Genomic DNA, 16,560 nt, shown 5'->3' on the forward strand with positions numbered 1-16,560 from the left:
TGTATATAAATGCACTGGAAAACGTACAGAGGAGGATGACAAAGTTGATCCCATGTATCAGAAATCTTCCCTATGAGGATAGACTGAGGGCCCTGAATCTGCACTCTCTAGAAAGGCATAGAATTAGGGGGGATATAATTGAGGTGTATAAATGGAAAATAGGAATAAATAAAGGGGATGTAAATAACGTGCTGAAAATTTCCAGCCAAGACAGGACTCGCAGCAATGGTTTCAAGTTGGAAAAATTCAGATTCAGGAAGGACACAGGAAAGCACTGGTTTGGTAATAGAGTTGTTGATGAGTGGAACAAACTCCCGAGTACCGTCATAGAAGCTAAGACGTTGTGTAGTTTTAAAAACAGATTAGATAAGTACATGAGTGAGTGTAAATGGGTGTGAGTTGGACCTGACTGGCTTGTGCTAGTAAGTCTGATGCCATGCTCCTTCCTTAAGTGAATGTGACCTGACCTGACTAGTGAGTCATTAGTTTAAGCCAGGAGGTGACTTGGACCTGCCTCGCATGGGCCAGTAGGCCTGTTGCAGTGTTCCTTATGTTCTTCACATTGTGTCCTTTACCAAACATATTGTCTCTAATCCACTATTATTAGAAAACGTATAAACGAAGGGTAGACTAGCATAACATTTACGGTGACCTTGGACTCGGTGTTAATTGCTTTCCTTAAAAGTCTGATCTCGTGTATAGTATTGAAATTATGAAGATTGTTATTATCACTGATTCTCTGATCTTCATTTGCTGTGTGATGCTGCATCCTGTCCTCTATAATTCTCTATACTATCGTGGAGATATACTTAATATACTTAACATTAAGATCGACAACACTCTAATTACCAGACATAATGAGTGCAAATTCCTTGGCCTATACCTCGACAACAACCTAAATTTCAGCACCCATATCCAACACAACAAAAAAAGTATCCAAAACGGTGGGGATCCTCTCCAAGATACGATACTACGTGCCACAAACTGCCCTTCTCACACTATACCATTCACTTATATATCCATACCTCACCTATGCTATCTGTGCTTGGGGTTCAACTGCAGCAACACACCTAAAGCCAATAATAACCCAACAAAAAGCCGCAGTAAGAATAATCACTAAATCCCATCCCTGGCAACACCCCCCCCCACTCTTCATAGATCTAAACTTACTCCCTGTTCAGAACATCCACACTTACTACTGTGCAATCTATATCTACAGGACCTTAAATTCCAATATTAACCTTGACCTAAAACGCTTTCTTGATAGTTGTGACAGGATCCACAGGCATAACACCAGACACAAACATCTCTATGACATTCTCCGTGTTCGACTAAACCTTTACAAAAATTCAATGTATTTCAAAGGACCTAAAATCTGGAACACCCTACCTGAAAACTCAAGAACTGCAGACACATTCATCACTTTCAAAACTACAGTTAGAAAACATCTTATCTCCCTGATACACCCCGACAACTAACTACATGATAACCACCTGGTGGTTCACAATTACACTCACTCACCCACTGACTATAAACCCAGAAATGCTAATCTTAATCTTAAAATAATAAATCCTAACTAGTCATAAGTTTGCCTATGATACTCCAATATAGACACTTTGTATTGTGCCAAAACAAAAGCATTCACATTGCTAAACTCACAAATTATGATGTAGTCACTTAGCCTTAATACCATAATCTGTAAGGATTTAATGTTAAGAATTAATCTAAGTCTGCCCGAAATGCCTAGCCATGCTAGGTGTCCTAGTGGCTCCCTCTGTAATTAGAATTTTATAACATGTAAACCACACAATACCCAAAACCTGTAAACAGATCCCCAGTAGGATAAATCATAGGCGGCAGGATTCCACCTGAATTCCCTGCCACGCCAGATAGAGGAGAAGCTGTCCCCATGATAGCCGGGGGAGTAGTGATAATGAATACCAGTATACACGATGAACCGCCAGGGAAGCTGAACCACATTGTAACCCTTATAGATAATAAACTTGAAATGAACTGAATTTAATTGAATTGTCCCCAGTTTGTATAGAGTATTTATGTTCATAATAGAAAATCTGTTCACAGGATCTTGTAAATGACACATTTCATTTGGGAATCGTCTGAGAATTTTTTTTATACGGAAATGTTAATGGTATTAGAACTATTGATGGCAATGTTAATTAACACTGTTAGTGGAGAAAAAATTGATTTGTGGATTTCAGTTCATCTAAGTAGGGAGCTATAATTTCAAGTTACAAGTTTTTTCTTCCTTTACCCCCAAAAAGCTATTTATAACAGAGAAATGCGCAACCAATAAAATTCTTCGTGTAACATAGTTTAGAAAATGTAAAAATATTTAGTTTAATAACACCTGTTTCAGTTTGGGGCAGAAAGGAAAAAGCAGATAGATAACCATCTAAATGTTTTACTTTTTATATACATTAAATCCAGGCATAATTCTGGCACTTAAGGTGTCCAAAAATTACAGGTGACTGTTTTAGTTTGAGCTTTATATTTCAACTCAAAAAATAAGGCGATATAAGAACATTGGTATATTAATTTATAGAGGATGGAGGGATAGCCAATACATCATCAGCATAAACAAGTGATGCCACTGTCAACAATGTTAGTAAGAAGTTTACTTAAAGTACTCCATGAATATATCAGCTAACACTGGTGACAAACGCGAACCCATATACTTGGCTGTAAAAAAAAAAAAAAAAAAAAACCTTTACATGTTTAATGTGTCTGGGAAACACACTTCAACAAGTTTCAAATCCGCTTCGTAAGATACTGGAAAATTCGTATCTTGTGAAAATCAAATTTATTAAACTGTTGAAAAATTATTCAACACAGTTAAACGAAATGAAATTATAGTGACAACAGGTGGAAGGAGACAGCGAAAAGAATAAACCATAACTGAACTTCTCCAGGCCGAGGGACTGATAACCTCAAATTCTACGACTACAAGGGTGATGGACTGATTACATCGTCTTCACATCTCTACTGTTCCTGCCTATTTTCTGTATTCAACTGAAGAAGCCTACTGTGTAGGCGAAACGTTTCGGAATAAAGTTGTCTAACTGTTGCATATGTGTCTTACCTAACAACCTGTCGGTATTGTATACCATTTTGATGTTCACAACTTAGTATATATTTCAGCGATTCACAGTTCTCACACAATGAGATTCAATATATTTACAACCCATTTTCTTGGGTTACACGAACAATTTTCTAGGCTGTGCATTTCTCATCTATAGGTAGACGGCTTTTTTGGGGAAGAAGAAAAAGTTAGAAACTAGAAATTTAACTATAGTTCTTTACTTGGACGAACCAAAATACAGAAATAAAATTAGCTCCAATAATTGTGTTAATATTGAGTGCAACAATTCTAATATCATCAAGACACTTGTAAAAAAAAAAAAAAGATTCTCGATACCCAAATGAATTTTAGCATTTATAATATTCCTTGCACGGAGAGTGACGAGAGTTATATTGGAGAAACAAATTATTTTAAGCATGATCTGTTTTAGCACAACTGTACGAACTGGGGACAACAACAAAACTGTATTTCAGTACATAAGTACAGAGACTCATAGTTAATATCAATGATGTTAGAGTATTGACGGGATGCAACAACACAACACAGGATAATTAGGGAATTAGTACAAATCACTAAGATTCCTAATTTAGGAAACGCTTCTTAAATTTGACAAACAGATAAAAAATAATTGTCCAACCAAGTGCGTCCAAGACCACCGTAAACTATATGCTACACTACCTGTCCTTTATACATTTTACTTATTTAGACTGTAATCATTGGATATGATAATACATTTGAAAATACGTGGGAATGCTGATTGAGATTTCCTTCATTAGCTTTAAATGAAGGTTGAATAAATATTAGGGTAGGGCTTGATTTTAGTGGGGCTTGCTGGGTGTGTGCTAGGATGATTTTTGTAGTGCACCTTTCAGAGGTTCACTTATGTAAGATTCTTCAGAAAACAGGACAACGTGGGTCTTGGTCATATGATTACCCGCCACTGGAGCTTTTGGTCTCCTAACCGAGGCCTTCCGTTGGCTTACTGGTCTACCCTTCTGACCCCACATGAAGACTATTCTTTGTTTATATATGGAGATTGATGTGGTTAATAGTTTTTGTAAAAGTTGATCCGCTTGGCTGTTAGACTCATCTACACATAATGATAAGATGTATACACTAGCCAATGGTATCGCAATGGGATTTCCTTTGGCCTAACACCCAAAAGACGTTGAAATTCATCCTATGTCAGATGGTGGCATGAAAAGTTACAATGACCAGTGCAAAGTATCACAGTAACAAAGGTGCTGGGTATCTCACCCTCACTGAAAATGTTTTGAAGTATACTGTTCCATTATAACAACGCACTCCCATTACCTATAGTCATCTATAGACTCACCTTGGGCTCTGGTGTAACCAACACCAAGATAAATGCTGCAAATAATGCTATACTAAGATCAACGTAAGTGAATTTCACAGGAGTGAAGAAAGAAAAGCGACAGAACACTGTGATGGACCAACAACACCCAAAAAAGTAAATACACAGGTAGACTGACCAAGAAGGTGAAGACCCTGGAGGGTAACACACACGGTATTGGGAAGAGGCGGGGCCAGGACCTATAACTCAGCCCCTGCAACCACAAATAGGTGAGTACACAAAAGTAGGAAATACCCGGTGTGAGTTACGTCAGCGCCACACCTACGTTCACCCAGCCATGCTGAACAACAACATCTGCATGGAGACTGCAACCTTCTTTCCGACTCTCTCTTACAAATGCACGATACCAGATACAGTTTCTCAGTTACTCTTACATCACCTATCTCAAACAGCTACTCTGGCAGATGAAGGTAGACGCAATGAGTACGACAACAAAGGAAACACACGTTTTGTAGTACGCTGTGGTTCTGGAACCTAAAATGTACAACAGCGATAGTCTGATGGTGGGTAACTGTAGTGGTGGTGTTGGTCGGGTGGTGACTAAGCAACATGTACTCTGGTACTGGCCTAGCGGTGGCCAGACTGCATGCACTCTGGTGCTGACCTCAACAATCTGCTGCTGTAGTTCAGTCACTCAACATAGTGAGTGTAGTGACCTGTCTACTTTATATCCAAGTATGACTTATTGCTACCTGTCTCCCACTGATGGTTATTCCTCCTTCAGTTTCAATTGTGGAAGGTAGACATCCTAGAGTAGTGAAGAAACACACAACATTCTCAACGAGGTTACACTGAAACAAAGTGACACATACTGGCCAGGTTGCTGCAGCGACCACCGAAATTTTGACATCGTATCGGCCTATGTTACCTTCCAATAGAAGATGCGGAACCTGATATTCCATATACTACTGTGGAGGCTATAATAATAACAATAATAATCATAATAATAATAAAAATAATAAATTTAGTTTGTTGATTTTTGAGCAAAGCGACAAGACACTATGTAAATACTTTAATATTAAGCATGTTAAGCAATATGGACATTAACATTTTGGATCCCTGAATAAAAAAGTTTATTTTTAGTAACATTGAAAAATAAACTTAGCATAGTCTCGCCTAACAGAATCAGAGGAAAATTTGGGTTACGTGTTTTACTGTGTTATTTCCCAAAAATGTTTCTGCACAGGACCAAAAAAAAGTTGAATTTTACACAACCTACATAATATTGAAGTATATATTTAATAAAAAAAAAACTCAAATAATATTAGCATTGGTGAAACGTTCACCTAGCAGTAAGTACCTGGTTGTTAGTCACCTTACATCTGCTGCCCCCTGTTCACCCACCAGGTACCTGGGTATTAGCCGACTAATGTGGGTCGCATCCTGGGAGAGAAGATTAACCTATGTTGCCAGAAACGTTTTGCATCACCAGGATCTTTCTGCATAGTATGTCAGTGATGTCAGCTGGGTCTGTAATAGTTGTATCATGTACTTAGTAACACAGAGATAAATAATAACATTTCATAGGACTGAAAAATTACTTAGGTGGGCTGAACTGGAATGACCTGACTAAGGGTCAGGTAGGTGGCGATGGTTGCCGATATGACGCTTTCCAGGGCATAGTTCTAGCTGCTCAGTCAAATTATGTTCCAAATAGGGAAATCAGATCAAACAAAAATGATCCTAAATGGATGAACAATAGATTAAAATATCTGATTGGTCAAAAGAGAGGCATATATAGGCAAATCAAAAGAGGAGAGGGGCAATTAAGAAATCGATATATTCAGTTAAAGAGAGAAATAAAAAGGGGAATTAGAAAAGCAAAAAAAGATTATGAGGTTAAAGTTGCAAGAGAATCGAAGACTAACCCAAAAGGATTCTTTCAGGTATACAGAAGTAAGATCAGGGACAAGATAGGCCCACTCAAAAGTTCCTCGGGTCAGCTCACTGACAGTGATAAGGAAATGTGTAGAATTTTTAACACATACTTCCTCTCAGTTTTTACACAGGATACCAGCGATATTCCAGAAATGATAAATTATGTAGAACAGGACGATAATAAACTGCGCACGATTAGGGTCACAAGTGACATGGTCCTTAGGCAAATAGATAAATTAAAACCTAACAAATCCCCAGGCCATGATGAACTGTATGCAAGGGCTTTAAAGGAATGTAAAGAGGAGCTTAGCAAACCTTTGGCTAATCTTTTCAACATATCACTACAAACTGGCATGGTGCCAGATAAGTGGAAAATGGCAAATGTGATACCTATTTTCAAAGCAGGTGAGAGGTCCTTAGCTTCGAACTATAGACCAATAAGCCTAACCTCCATAGTGGGAAAATTTATGGAATCAATAATTGCCGAGGCAGTTCGTAGCCACCTTGAAAAGCATAAATTAATCAACGAATCTCAGCATGGTTTTACAAAGGGGCGTTCCTGCCTTACGAATTTATTAACTTTTTTCACTAAGGTATTTGAGGAGGTAGATCATGGTAATGAATATGATATTGTGTATATGGACTTCAGTAAGACTTTTGACAGGGTCCCACATCAGAGACTATTGAGGAAAATTAAGGCACATGGAATAGAAATTTTTTCTTGGATAGAGGCATGGTTGACAAATAGGCAGCAGAGAGTTTGCATAAATGGGGAGAAATCGGAGTGGGGAAGAGTCACGAGCGGTGTTCCACAGGGGTCAGTGTTGGGCCCCCTGCTGTTCACAATCTACATAAACGACATTGATGAGGGCATAAAGAGCGACATCAGCAAGTTTGCCGATGACACCAAAATAGGCCGTCGAATTCATTCTGACGAGGACATTAGAGCACTCCAGGAAGATTTGAGTAGACTGATGCAGTGGTCGGAGAGGTGGCAGATGCAGTTTAATATAGACAAATGCAAAGTTCTAAATGTTGGACAGGACAATAACCATGCCACATAAACTAAATAATGTAGATCTTAATATTACGGATTGCGAAAAAGATTTAGGAGTTCTGGTTAGCAGTAATCTGAAACCAAGACAACAGTGCATAAGTGTTCGCAATAAAGCTAATAGAATCCTTGGCTTCATATCAAGAAGCATAAATAATAGGAGTCCTCAGGTTGTTCTTCAACTCTATACATCCTTGGTTAGGCCTCATTTAGATTATGCTGCACAGTTTTGGTCACCGTATTACAGAATGGATATAAATTCTCTGGAAAATGTACAAAGGAGGATGACAAAGATGATCCCATGTATCAGAAACCTTCCCTATGAGGATAGACTAAGGGCCCTGAAACTGCACTCTCTAGAAAGACGTAGAATTAGGGGGGATATGATTGAGGTGTATAAATGGAAGACAGGAATAAATAAAGGGGATGTAAATAGTGTGCTGAAAATATCTAGCCTAGACAGGACTCGCAGCAATGGTTTTAAGTTGGAAAAATTCAGATTCAGGAAGGATATAGGAAAGTACTGGTTTGGTAATAGAGTTGTGGATGAGTGGAACAAACTCCCAAGTACCGTTATAGAGGCCAGAACGTTGTGTAGCTTTAAAAATAGGTTGGATAAATACATGAGTAGATGTGGGTGGGTGTGAGTTAGACCTGATAGCTTGTGCTAACAGGTCGGTTGCCGTGTTCCTCCCTTAAGTCAATGTGACCTGACCTGACTAGGTTGGGTGCATTGGCTTAAGCCGGTAGGAGACTTGGACCTGCCTCGCATGGGCCAGTAGGCCTTCTGCAGTGTTCCTTCGTTCTTATGTTCTTATGTTCTTAAGTGTTCGCAATAAAGCTAATAGAATCCTTGGCTTCATATCAAGAAGCATAAATAATAGGAGTCCTCAGGTTGTTCTTCAACTCTATATATCCTTGGTTAGACCTCATTTAGATTATGCTGCACAGTTTTGGTCACCGTATTACAGAATGGATATAAATGCTCCGGAAAATGTACAAAGGAGGATGACAAAGTTGATCCCATGTATCAGAAACCTTCCCTATGAGGATAGACTGAGGGCCTTGAACCTGCACTCTCTAGAAAGACGTAGAATTAGGGGGGATATGATTGAGGTGTATAAATGGAAGACAGGAATAAATAAAGGGGATGTAAATAATGTGCTGAAAATATCTAGCCTAGACAGGACTCGCAGCAATGGTTTTAAGTTGGAAAAATTCAGATTCAGGAAGGATATAGGAAAGTACTGGTTTGGTAATAGAGTTGTGGATGAGTGGAACAAACTCCCAAGTACAGTTATAGAGGCCAGAACGTTGTGTAGCTTTAAAAATAGGTTGGATAAATACATGAGTGGATGTGGGTGGGTGTGAGTTGGACCTGATAAGCTTGTGCTACCAGGTCGGTTGCCGTGTTCCTCCCTTAAGTCAATGTGACCTGACCTGACTAGGTTGGGTGCATTGGCTTAAGCCGGTAGGAGACTTGGACCTGCCAGTAGGCCAGTAGGCCTTCTGCAGTGTTCCTTCGTTCTTATGTTCTTATTAACCCGCGAGGGTTATGCATCTCAGACTGCTTGAAGTCTCGATCCTCCGTTATTCTGCTTCCTTAGAGTCTTAGATAACAAGCCACCTTCGGTTAGCTCTTAAATGATATGTAATCAAGATATAATTCTTAGATTTTTTTGTGGATATACTCGTGCCTTACACATAATTAACTTGCTTCATTTATGAAGAAATAAGAAATAGTGAACTTGTTCTCTCCGTTAACCAACTATGCGGAAGTAAGACAGTAATCAGGTTACTGGAGAAACGTATGGAACAGTTCATAAAATTAATTAAAATAGCAGTAGGAATTCCCTGATTTCTTTTAGCATCGTTGTGGGTTCGTCTTCCGTTACGAGGCGGCAACTCTATGATGCCACAATTGCGCAACGCTGTAAGATGACAGCACGGCATTCTTTACTCAAATTAACTTAGAGTGCGAGAAATGTATTGCTAGCTGTAATGAAATACAAATAGACACGAGGAATAGAAACTGCTTGACACGCGGAGAATATCCCAGTATAAACGCTACAAAAGATCCTGGAGTGTAGCAACTATTGAGTATTCAACTCAGATCCTAAGTCAGGTTCATGGACCCCGTCATCCCCAGCTCCCCCGACACAGTGTCCTGTATATAAGCCAGGATGCCTTCCTTCCGTGCCTTAGAGATCCGTCAGCAGTAATCTCACTATCACCTTCTCTATCATCATGAAAGTAGTAAGTAATTTGCCTCTGTATTGGTGAATATACTCACAATGTATGTGGTATAACATTGCCTGTGTGGTATAGGGTAATAACCAGCACTACTCTGGCAATACTGCCTACAGTGAGGAGTGTACAAGTAACGGTTCATCATCCTATGACTATGACCTGTCGGGAGATGTCTCTTCTGATGAACTAAGTCAATAACCACCTCGGGAGGCTTATCACTGCTGCACAGGATTCAACCTCTTAGAGTCCGGAACTGTCAGTTGTCATGTTTCTTGTCAGGGAACAGGACAAGTGTTGTATACAACACTTGTCCTGTTCCCTGACAGTTAAGTTATACCATGAATTAAGTTATACCATGAATTAAGGAAAGATCTTGGACTTCACCTTACGAAACAGACAAAGCAAATGCTAAAGTAACTATGGACAAAGTAGATTATAGTGGAAAAATGAACATGTTATTAGAAGACGAGGGAACTTACGTGCCTCTTAACCACGGCTTCATAAAGCCAACACTCGCTATTCTGTCTTATACCACAGCTGCTTGAACAACATGACATCATAAGTAGAGAGAAACAATAAGTGCCCCTTAAAGCGTCTCAAAGGACGTATGTCCTTATGTGTTATGGTCATGTGTTCTGTTGAGGTTGGTAAGGAGACGTTTGAGGGGAGGGTTTATATCAGAATTAAGTGTTCTATGAATGTAGTAGGTGCAGTAATAAGTATGGATGTTTTGAATGGTGAGTAGGTTTAGAGTTTTGAATAATGGTGGAGTGTGCTGTCTGTAGTGGGAATTAGTTATCATTCTGACTGCAGCCTTTTGTTGGGTAATTAATGGTCTGAGATGGTTTATTGTTGTTGAGCCCCATGCACAAATTCCATAGGTGAGATAGGGGTAAATAAGTGAGTGATATAGGGCCAGGAGGGCTGACTGTGGAACATAGTACCGTTTCTTCGATAGTATGCCTACGGTCATTGAATTTTTTTTGGAAATTTGTTGTATATGTGTTTGAAATTTGAGTCTATTATCAAGGTGGATTCCTAAGAATTTTCCCTCTGTGAGTTTTGTGATAGGTGATCCGTTTATCATTATGTTAAGAGGGACGTCTGTAGCTCTGTTACCAAACTGAATGAAGTAGGTTTTGTCAATGTTTAGTGTAAGTTTGTAAGTACTCATCCAGGTAGATATTTTCTGTAATTCGGTATTTACAGTATTGGCTAGCGTGACTGGGCTCGGGTGAGAGAAGACGTATGTAGTGTCATCTGCAAATAGTGTGGGTTTGAGTAATTGCGAAGCATTTGGTAGGTCATTTATGAATACGAGAAAGAGAAGAGGGCCTAGGACACTTCTCACGTATACTCTAAATAACATAAAAAGCCACAATACCGTGACTGGAACAATACACAAATAACCCGCACATAGGAGAGAGGAGCTTACCACGATGTTTCGGTCCGACTTGGACCATTTACAGAGTGACAAAGTGCCACACACTTATGACAACGGGCATTGTGGTAGAGTGTGCAGGTGTTACGGGATATAGGATTACGTCTCTCGGATCATTGTGGCACAATAAACTGATGTTATGGGATAAATGATGATATAATATGATGATAATGATATCTGTATTTCTACCAGTACATGTACAAGATATACAGACCATACCTGACATCAGTGACATAATACTATATAGAAACCCGCTTGTTATGCTGAACATTTCGGGAAAATTATGTCAGTTTTGTACCAGGATGTGACCCACACCAGTCCACTAACACCCAGGTACCAATTTTACTAATGGGTGAACATAAACAAGCGGTGTAAAGAAACACATCCAATATTTCTACCCTCGCCGGGAATCAAACTCGGACGCTCGCCGTGTGAAGCGAGAGCTTTAGCCACCAGGCCACGGGGCACCGTCTAGGCCACGGTGGTACCGTCTCTCTGATCACTGTGGTACAGTGGGCTGGTGTTATGGGATGTAACGAACACCTCTCACGGTTGGCACTAATTTAATTTCTTTCTCCCCAGACACTAGCAGCGGCGGCCCTGTGTCTGATGCTGGGGGTGGCCCTGGGCCTGCCCACCCCTGATGCCTTGCCTTACGCTGTGGCCCTGCCTTACGCCGTGGCCCTGCCTGACCCGGATGCTTTGCCTTATCCCGAGGCTCTGCCTGACCCCGAAGCTCTGCCTGACCCCGAAGCTCTGCCTGATCCAGAGGCTCTGCCTGACCCCGAGGCTCTGCCTGACCCCGAGGCTTTACCTGACCCCGAGGCTCTGCCTGACCCCGCCGCTCTGCCTGACCCCACGGCCGATCCTGACGCTGAAGCTAATCCTCATTACCACCGACATGGCTGGGGAGGCTATGGTGGTTATAGAGGATATGGAGGCTATGGAGGCTATGGTGGATATGGTGGATATGGAGGCTATGGTGGTTATGGCGGATATGGCGGTTATGGAGGTTACGGCGGATATGGAGGCTATGGTGGCTATGGCGGATATTACTATCGTCCTTACGGTCACCATCACCATCATCATCGCTTTGGCTAAAAAAAAAGCTAACAGAGAATTCTCTCAGTGTACAGACACTGCCAGTGTCTGTACACTGATGTACTGACTGACAGTGTACAGACACTGCCAGTGTCTGTACACTGATGTACTGACTGACAGTGTACAGACACTGGCAGTGTCTGTACACTGATGTACTGACTGACAGTGTACAGACACTGGCAGTGTCTGTACACTGATGTACTGACTGACAGTGTACAGACACTGGCAGTGTCTGTACACTGATGTACTGACTGACAGTGTACAGACACTGGCAGTGTCTGTACAACTCATCCTTCACTAATTTATATTTATTATTATTTTTTTGATTTACAGATAATAAAACTTTTGATACATAAGTTGTTTCTTTTTGTGGTCGTATAAGTCCTCAGTGTATATATATATATATATATATATATATATATATATATATATATATATATATATATATATATATATATATATATATATATATATATATATATATATATATATATATATATATATATATATATATATATATATATATATATATATATATATATATATATATATATATATATATATATATATATATATATATATATATATATATATATATATATATATATATATATATATATATATATATATATATATATATATATATATATATATATATATATATATATATATATATATATATATATATATATGCAATAAGATCACAGTAAACAGGTGATTTCAGAATATGCAAAAGAACCAATCTGAAAGAATAGAGAAATTCCAAGCGCTTTCGTGACTACTCACATTATCAAGGAACTATGAAAGTAAAGCATCCAAGGAAGGTATATAAGGGGTCTGGCCAACACCTCACTATCAGATCCCACAACGGTTAAACACCTGACGCGCGCCAGCCCAACTGGACAGGTCCTTTGCACAACCCACCAACAAACTATTCTACCCAAGAAAATTTTTAAAATTATTATTTGTCCAGTGTATTATTAAATTCTTCCCAAATTCTATTAATTATAAATGGATCTAATATATATATATATATATATATATATATATATATATATATATATATATATATATATATATATATATATATATATATATATATATATATATATATATATATATATATATATATATATATATATATATATATATATATATATATATTGATGGTATTAACAATCCCGTGCTATGTCCTGCTCCGAGGGAAGCAAGTCAAAGTTCACGACGCTCTAATCACTGGACTATACAATCCCACCAACACCATGTACCAAGCGGGACTGGGCGAGTTTCATGATGCAAGGACATACGTGGCCGTGGGAAGCTCAGAGCTAATATTTAATCTGCTCCTGTAAGAATACCAGCATTAACGTGCAGTCTACATATTAATGTGACCACGAAATAAGTGATGGTTGTATGATCCAGTGTTACTACTGTAAACATACTGTGACCAGTTGCTACTTCTGTAAATATACTGTGACCAACTGGTACTGTTGCAGACATACTGTGACCAGCTGCTACTTCTGTAAACATACTGTAACAAGATGGTACTACTGTAAACATACTGTGACCAGCTGGCAATGTTGCAGACATACTGTGACCAACTGGTGCTACTGCGGAAATAAATGGTATAAAATACCGACACAATGGCAATATAAACACAAATGCAGTATAATGTGATCCTTTATTGACTACGTTTCGCCCACACAGTGGGCTTTTTCAAGTCACAAACAGAACTACCTGGGGTGGAAGGAAAGCGAGTATTTATAGTCAGGCTGAGGTCAGGTGAAGAATGCTGCATCTGATGATGTACCGAGTGGGGTTATAGAGTCTAAAAACTTGGGTAGCTTGGAAAGGAGATTGGATAAGTTTGTGAGCAGACCTTCTACAGTGTTCTTATGTGGGATAGCGATGAAGAAGTTTCTTGGCAAGTGGTTCAGCTATGTTATAGAAGCCACTATTCTGGTTGAAGTTGTCGGATGTAGAAATAAGTGATGATTCCAGGATTCTTCGGTATTGAGTGTTGTCCTGTTGTATTGAGTCCTGGCGAACCTATACATGGAACATCTAGAAGCCGAACGTTTCTCCACCATTATTCCTTCGTCTGTCACCTGGCTCCGTTATGTTGACGACATTCTCCTCATAACTCCTAAACGCTTCAACGTTCAAGCTCTCCAAGACAAGCTCAACCAGGTCGAGCCTTCAATCCAGTTCACACTTGAAGAAGAAGTCGACAACACTCTTCCTTTCCTTGATGTCCTGCTCTGCAAAGCTGACCACGAACTTCGTTTTAAAGTCTATCGAAAACCCACCAACCAAAACGATCTTCTCCACTTCTACTCTCACCACGACACCAAAACCAAACGTGGTGTAATTATAGGCTTCTTCCTGCGTGCACTCAGAATCTGCAGCAACGAGTTCCTTGAGGAAGAATGCACTATAATTGAACAAATATTTTCTAAACTCCACTATCCTCGTCACTTCATCAGAGACTGCAGACGGCGAGCATTAAACATCTTCAACACACCCAGAGAAGACACTGCCGAGAAGAGATACATAGTCCTTCCCACCAACTCCATTGCCAAACATGTTTCCAACATCTTTGCCAAAACATCATTCCAAGTATCTACCTCCACAACCACGACCATCAAGGACATCACCAGTAGTAGGCAGGACAAGCCTCCATCCTCTGCAGGGGTATACATAATCCCTTGTAATGACTGCAACAAGTTATACGTGGGCGAAACATCAAGGGACCTCCAAACACGTATTTCAGAACACCAATACGCAAGCAGGTCTGACGACACAAGGAATGCCTGCGTACAACACCGTAATTCACACAACCACTTGATAAACTACAGAAACTCAAGACTTATCGCCACAGAAGACAACACTCAATACCGAAGAATCCTGGAATCATCACTTATTTCTACATCCGACAACTTCAACCAGAATAGTGGCTTCTATAACATAGCTGAACCACTTGCCAAGAAACTTCTTCATCGCTATCCCACATAAGAACACTGTAGAAGGTCTGCTCACAAACTTATCCAATCTCCTTTCCAAGCTACCCCAGTTTTTAGACTCTATAACCCCACTCGGTACATCATCAGATGCAGCATTCTTCACCTGACCTCAGCCGGACTATAAATACTCGCTTTCCTTCCACCCCAGGTAGTTCTGTTTGTGACTTGAAAAAGCCCACTGTGTGGGCGAAACGTAGTCAATAAAGGATCACATTATACTGCATTTGTGTTTATATTGCCATGGTGCTACTGCAAACATACTGTGACCAGCTGGTACTACTGTAAACATACTGTGACCAGCTGGTACTACTGTAAACATACTGTGACCAGCTGGTACTGGTGCAGGCATACTGTGACCAGATGTTACTGTTGTAGACATACTGTGACCAGGTGGCACTGTTCCAGGGATACTGTGACCAGGTGTTGCCTGTTGTAGTCATACACTGCAGTTTTTTCAAAATACCATAGTTTTTCTTATATGATCCTAACGCATTAAAAAATGAAAAATATTGTAAACATACCTTTGTGTTGTGTGGTTGAACTTAGAGATGTTTATAATACCTGGTAAGATCTTTGAATAGATGAAGTCTGCTTCAACCATTCTGCGAGGAAAAAAGCGAAAAATTATTTCAACTAGAGCATTATAAACTGAATATAACTAGGTAGAGTCTAAACCATAATGAAAAACCTATCTTCTTTTACGGTGTGTTGACGGCCTTCTACCTGTACTCCCTGGAACGCAGGCGAGAAAGATACGGGGTACGGGAGTTATTTCTTGAGTAGCTTTAGGTAGATGTCGTTTTGATAAGGACCTGCCTCGTATGGGCCAGTAGGCCTTCTGCAGTGTTCCTACATTCTTATGTTCTTATAATATACATTTGGAAGATCCTAGAGGGACTACTCCCGAATCTACACACCGAAATCACTTCTTACGAAAGCAAAAGACAGGCGGTGCAACATCCCCCTAATGAAAAGCAGGGGTGTCATGAGTATTCTTGTGGACAACACAATAAGTAACAGGGGCCCAAGACTGTTCAACTGCCTCCCAGCATACATAAGGAGGATTACCAATAGACCCCTGGCTGTCTTCAAGTAGGCGCTGGACAGGCAGTTAAAGTCAGAACCTGACCAGTCGGGCTGTGGTTCGTACATTAGTTTGCGTGGAACCAGCGGTAACAACCGTTTTGATCAGGCCCTGATCCACCGCAAGGCCTTCTCATGGATGGGGCATCGGGGGCGTTGACCCCCGGAATGCCCTCTATTTATACTCCACATATACCAATTTTACTGCAATAATATGCCTCGTATGGGCCAGTAGGCCTTCTGCAGTGTTCCTAC

General features: G+C 39.9%; 1 protein-coding gene and 1 long non-coding RNA gene across 3 annotated transcripts in view; one reads left to right on the plus strand and one right to left on the minus strand.

Moving 5' to 3' along the window:
• Positions 1–16,560, minus strand: part of LOC138855184 (uncharacterized) — a 180,992-nt gene that overhangs the window by 33,876 nt on the left and 130,556 nt on the right. For both annotated transcript variants that reach the window (XR_011394369.1, XR_011394368.1), the window contains exon 2: positions 15,744–15,824. This is a non-coding gene — a long non-coding RNA (uncharacterized lncRNA). The remainder of the gene's footprint in view (positions 1–15,743; positions 15,825–16,560) is intronic.
• Positions 9,524–12,339, plus strand: LOC128704285 (E3 ubiquitin-protein ligase RNF12-B). Its single transcript, XM_053799421.2, has 2 exons — positions 9,524–9,663; positions 11,681–12,339. The coding sequence occupies exons 1-2, from the start codon at positions 9,655–9,657 to the stop codon at positions 12,197–12,199; spliced, it is 528 nt and encodes a 175-aa protein (XP_053655396.1). The 5' UTR covers positions 9,524–9,654; the 3' UTR covers positions 12,200–12,339.

Source organism: Cherax quadricarinatus, chromosome 84 (assembly GCF_038502225.1).
Source record: "Cherax quadricarinatus isolate ZL_2023a chromosome 84, ASM3850222v1, whole genome shotgun sequence".
Classification (NCBI taxonomy): Eukaryota; Metazoa; Arthropoda; class Malacostraca; order Decapoda; family Parastacidae; genus Cherax; species Cherax quadricarinatus.